Here is a 5,517-nt window from a genome sequence, read left to right as displayed (position 1 = left end):
ACACCCCATGAAGTGCAGCAAGCCAAGAAGGCGGTTCAACACCATCTTATCAAGGACAATTAAGGATGGACAATAAATGCTGGCCTAGCCAGCGACACCCACATCCTGTGAAAGAACATGGGGGGGAGAAGGGGCATCAGTAAGCCTTGTTTCAATCAATAAAGAGATTGCTGATATTGGTTATACTCAGGGTAAGACAGGCCTTTCAAGCCTGCCCTGCCATTCAGTCATGGTGGATATATATTGGCCTCTGCTCCTTTTCTGTGCTATTTCCCCAGAGCCCCTCTTTTCATCAATCTATCAAATATTTATCCGCCTCCACTTTAAATACTTATACTTATCTGACCTCGCCATTCTTTGGGGAAGAGAATTCCAGGGATTCACCACCCTCTGCGAGAAGAAATTTCTACACACCTCAGTTTTAAATAGCCGACCCTTTGTGCAGCGGCACAGTGGTTAGCACTGCTGCTTCACAGCTCCAGGGACCTGGGTTCGATTCCCGGCTTGGGTCACTGTCTGTGTGGAGTTTGCAAATTCTCCTTGTGTCTGCGTGGGTTTCCTCCAGGTGCTCTGGTTTCCTCCCACAGTCCAAAGATGTGTGGGTTAGATTGATTGGCCATGCTAAAACTGCCGTTAGTATCCTGAGATGCGTAGGTTAGAGGGATTAGTGGGTAAATGTGTGGGGATGGGGGGGGGGAGATAGGGCCTGGGTTGGATTGTGGTTGGTGCAGACTCGATGGGCCAAATGACCTCTTTCTGCACTGAAGGATTTCTGTGATTTATCTTGTAGCTATGCACCCCTTGTTCAAGACTCTCCCACTAATGAAAACACCTCACCATCTACCCTGCCAAGCTCTCTTGGGATCTCTTCCACTTGTATGTCTGCTCCCTCTCAATAATCTCTCTGTCATGAATGGAAAATGATTAATGTTGGAGAGTTGACGTATCACCACATTTCAATATTTTCCCAATAACTAGCACAATGGAGGTAAAACTCTATTAGTTGGAATAATATCTCACGTAAAAGAAGATGGTTGTGGTGGTTGGAGGTCAATGATCTCAGTCCCAAGATAATCCTGCAGGAGTTCCTCAGGGTAGTGTCCTTGTCCCAACCATCTTCAGCTACTTCATCAATGACCTTCCCTCCATCATAAGGGCAAAAGTGGGGATGTTGGTTGATGACTGCACCATGTTCCGCATAATCGTGACTCCTCAGACCTGAAGTTGTCCATGTCCAAATGCAGCAAGACCTGACCAATATCCAGGCTTGGACTGATAACTGGCAAGTAACAACTGTGCCACATAAGAGTCAGGTAATAACAGGAGATAGTCTGATTCCGTCTTCTTAACATTCATATGCATTGGAGTTGTCACATTGCCCACCATCAATATCTTGACACAAGCCAGCCATGACATTTCTATCGTCCTCAAATTCTGGGAGATTCAGCATTTGACATGAAGCCGAATTAACAAAATTTACAATCAATATACTTTATAACACACAGCAGTTCCTGATGCAGTCCCAGAAAGCCGCGTCCCGAATCTGCGTTTACACAGCAGTTCATTGAACTATTCCTGCTTTATTTGCTCCAAAGAGTGATTTATTTAACCTCTTTCGATCAAATCCAAGGCGATTGATCGGGTCTTTACCAAATGCAATGATATGTAAATACTCACATCCCAATATGGGGAAAACCGATTCTTATATAAACTTTCTAAAGTATAACTAAAGTCCCCCAAAAGCAAACGCTGACACCGTCGTTGGAAGAAAAATAACTCTTATTAATTTTAAAACAACCTACAGTTTTGCAAACTCTGTAACATGCAGAAACTCATCTGGTTGAATCATAGAATCCTTACAGTGCAGAAGGAGGTCATTCGGCCCACCTATTAGGCACCGACCATAATCCCAGCCAGGCCCTATTCTTGTAACCCCACGCATTTACCCAGCTAATCCCCTTGACACCAGAGCATGGTCAATCCACATAACCCGCACATCGTTGGAGTGTGAGAGGAAATCCACACAGACACGGGGAGAAAGTGCAAACACCACACAGACAGCGACCCGCGGCTGGGAATCGAACCCGGGTCTCTGGCACTGTGAGGCAGCAGTGCTGACCACTGTGTGCCACCCATACAGGAATGGAAGTATTGAGATTTACTTTCCAAACTTAATGTAGATCGTCCCAACAATTATCAGCAAATAACAGTTCTATTTTGGTCTTTCAGTTTGTTGAAGATGTTCTTGGAATACTTCTGATGCAAAAGTTGAGGTCATTCTTTTAAAAAAAAATCGTTTCCTTCCGGCCACTGAGTCCATCTCAAAAAACGTTACTGTCTAATGTCTGCAAAGTGACCAGAAATTGGTCATCTGATGGTTAAAAACCAAGATCAGATGGTCTGAGTAAAGACAAGAAGTGTACAGGAGCACCATTCCAATCCCAAAATCACCTTCAGAATCGTGGAAAATGATGAGCAGAAAAACTGACAATTGTCACCATTAACAGAAAGGGTCAATAACTTTCATCAAGCTTAAAATGTAAAATTAAAACTGTGGACAAAATATGACAAGTGTTTAAGCTGTGCTGCAATGTGCACACAATGTTTAAATTTTGTCACAAGTATTGCCAGCAAAAATTTCATTGGAAGGCCGATTCAGTTTAACTCGGTTCATGTTCACTAGGAAAAATGTTGAAAGGTTATTGGTTTTAAAAGGAGTAAGTAATTCCGTCCACCTTCGCACAGCAAGGTAGGTGCCTGATGTGTGTACCTGTGCAGTTGCTCTGTCCGTTGCTGCCATAAACCCGCGGGAAGGGGGACGGAGATATTCTTTCAAAGGACTCCACGGACTCGGTACTCACGGGGGAGGTAGAAATGGACATGGAGACACCGTGCACCTGACCGTTGGCTAAACAGCAAGTGGACTGGTTGCTGGGAAGGCGTGGATTGCCTCCCATGTAGGTATAAGGCACGGCGTTGGAGTAGAGAGCTCCATTGCAAGCTTGATTCTGGTAGACTGAGCCTCCGAGGTTGCTGTAAGCGGGGCTGAGCTCTGGAGGACAAGAGCTAGGGAGGTGTTGGCTCATCTCGGTACCTGAAACCAGGCTGCTGAAGCTGTACATTCTGGCCTGGCTGTTGCTGAACGCCGAAGGTGGCGGTGAGTAGTGGAGAGAGGGATTGGGGACGAGTTGGGGAGGGTAGTTCATGTTGGAGTAGAAGGGTCTTGGTTGGGATCTGCTGACTTGCCCTGGGGGGACCGGATTGTGTTGGTGTACGTAGGTGGAGTAGGGGGCGACCTCCGACCTCTTGAACCTCTTTCTCCTCCTCAAGAAGCTGCCACTGTCGAACATGTCATCCGCGGCTGGGTCCAGTGCCCAGTAGTTGCCCTTGCCCGGCCGCCCTGGCTCCCGGGGGATCTTGATGAAGCAGTCATTGAGGGTGAGGTTGTGCCGGATGGAGTTCTGCCACCTCTTGGGATTGTCGCGGTAGAAGGGGAACCTCTCGGTGATGAACCTGTAGATGCCGCCCAGGGTCAGCTTTCTGTCCACCGAGTTGGCGATGGCCATGGCGATGAGTGCGATGTAACTGTAGGGGGGTTTCCCCCTCTGGATGGGCCGCTTGCGCCTCCTGCCCCGGGCAGTCTCCCCAGGCTGCTGGGGTGCCGAGCCCTCAGAGAGAGCGCCTGAATCTTTCTCCACTTTCACCATTGACTGCTTCCCATTCACCAGGCTGCAGCCTGCCGGGGGTGACTGCTGGCTCTCTGCTGTCATCCCTACAACACGGGGCCCATGGCACTGAGAGAGAGGGGGGCAGCGGCTAGAACAGGAATCACCTTAACACCCTTCCCCTGTCCCACATTCAACCGCGGCTGTGCGGGCGCCCGGTGCGAACTGCTCTTAATCCCACACCGCGGTCACTCCCCCTGAGAGTCATTTAAATAAGCACAGCCCAGAAGGCTAGTCAGGAAATTCAATGTGGAGTTTACAGCGCAGAGTGTTTAAAATCACCATGCAGAATGAACAAGTCCCGATAATAATCCCCAAAATATCCCACAGCATTTTGAAACTAACATGTTTAGGATTGCAATGCGCTATCGGGTTCTGAATCTACATAATGTATGTTAGCATGTACGGAATTCCCTACTTATAACAAGGAGGGGGGGGGGGTGTGTGTGTGGAATTGTAGGGGATTGGGGAGTCGGATTGATTGACGTTTAGAAGACTGAGAGGGGATCTCATAGAAACTAACAGGATTAGACAGGGTAGATTCAATAAGAATAGTGCGGGAATCCAGAACTAGGGATCATACGGCTATAACATTACAACCTGCACCCTTCTTTAGAATGGAGAGAGGGTGCAGGATGTGGTGTTACAGTCATATGATCCCTAGATTTGAACTCCCCCACTATTCTTTTGCACGCTCGCCTTTCCTTCTCCTCTATGTACTCTATGAAGGGTAGAGCGGGCAAGAAACAATACTGCTCACTTTTTTCCCAATACATGTGACAATAATAAATCAAATTCAATCATAGTTTGAGGATAAGAAGAATGGCCAATCTGTGGAATTCACAACCACAGAAAGGAGCTGAGGGCAAAATGCTGTGTGATTTCAAGAAGAAATTAAGCTCTTGGAACTAAAGGGATCAAGGGATATGGGGGGGGGGGGGAGGGGAGGGGGAGGGAGAGGGCAAGATTAGGATATTGAATTCGATGATCAGCCATGATCAAAATGGATGGTGGAGCAGGTTCGAAGGGCCGAATGGCCTACTCCTGCTTCTGGTTTCTATGTAACTATTAAAAAGCTAACATTTTCAAGTTTGCTGACAACACCACTGTAGGGAGTCAGATCTCAAACAACGAGGCAGAGTACTGGAATGAGATAGAGAATCTGGCTAACTGGTGCAGCAACAATAATCCAGCCCTCAATGTCAACAAAATGGAGATTGTCATTGACTTCAGGAAACGTAAAGGAGAACAAGTCCCTGTTTACATCAATGGGGACGAAGTAGAAAGGGTCAAGAGCTTTAGGTTTTTAGGTGTCCAGATCATCAACAACCTGTCCTGGTCCCCCCATGCAGACACTATAGTTAAGAAAGCCCACCAACGCCTCAACTTTTTCAGAAGACTAAGGAAATTTGGCATGTCAACTATGACTCTCATCAACTTTTACAGATGCACCATAGAAAGCATTCTTTCTGGTTGTATCACAGCTTGGTATGGCTCCTCCTCTGCCCAAGACCGCAAAAAACTACAGAAGGTCATGAATGTAACCCAATTCATCACACAAACCAGCCTCCCATCCATTGACTTTGTCTACACTTCCCACTGCCTGGGCAAAGCAGCCACATAATTAAGGACCCCAGGCACCCTGGACATTCTCTCTTCCACTTTCTTCCTTGGGGAAAAAGACACAAAAGTCTGAGGTCACCACCAACCGACTCAAGAACAGCTTCTTCCCTGCTGTCATCATACTTTTGAATGGACTTACCTTGCATTAAGTTGATACTTTTCTACACCC

General features: G+C 47.0%; 1 protein-coding gene across 1 annotated transcript; it reads right to left on the bottom strand.

The window, feature by feature from the left end:
* Nucleotides 1–700: 700 nt before the first annotated feature.
* foxe1 (forkhead box E1) lies at nt 701–3,878 on the bottom strand. Its single transcript, XM_080188344.1, has one exon. The coding sequence runs from the start codon at nt 3,768–3,770 to the stop codon at nt 2,709–2,711; it is 1,062 nt and encodes a 353-aa protein (XP_080044470.1). The 5' UTR covers nt 3,771–3,878; the 3' UTR covers nt 701–2,708.
* Between the last annotated feature and the right edge of the window lie 1,639 nt (nt 3,879–5,517).

This window comes from Carcharhinus amblyrhynchos, chromosome 5 (genome assembly GCF_965287045.1).
Source record: "Carcharhinus amblyrhynchos chromosome 5, sCarAmb.v2.hapA, whole genome shotgun sequence".
Taxonomy (NCBI): domain Eukaryota; kingdom Metazoa; phylum Chordata; class Chondrichthyes; order Carcharhiniformes; family Carcharhinidae; genus Carcharhinus; species Carcharhinus amblyrhynchos.
The sequence above is the reverse complement of the archived record's forward strand: the minus strand, read 5'-3'. Positions and strand labels throughout refer to the sequence as shown.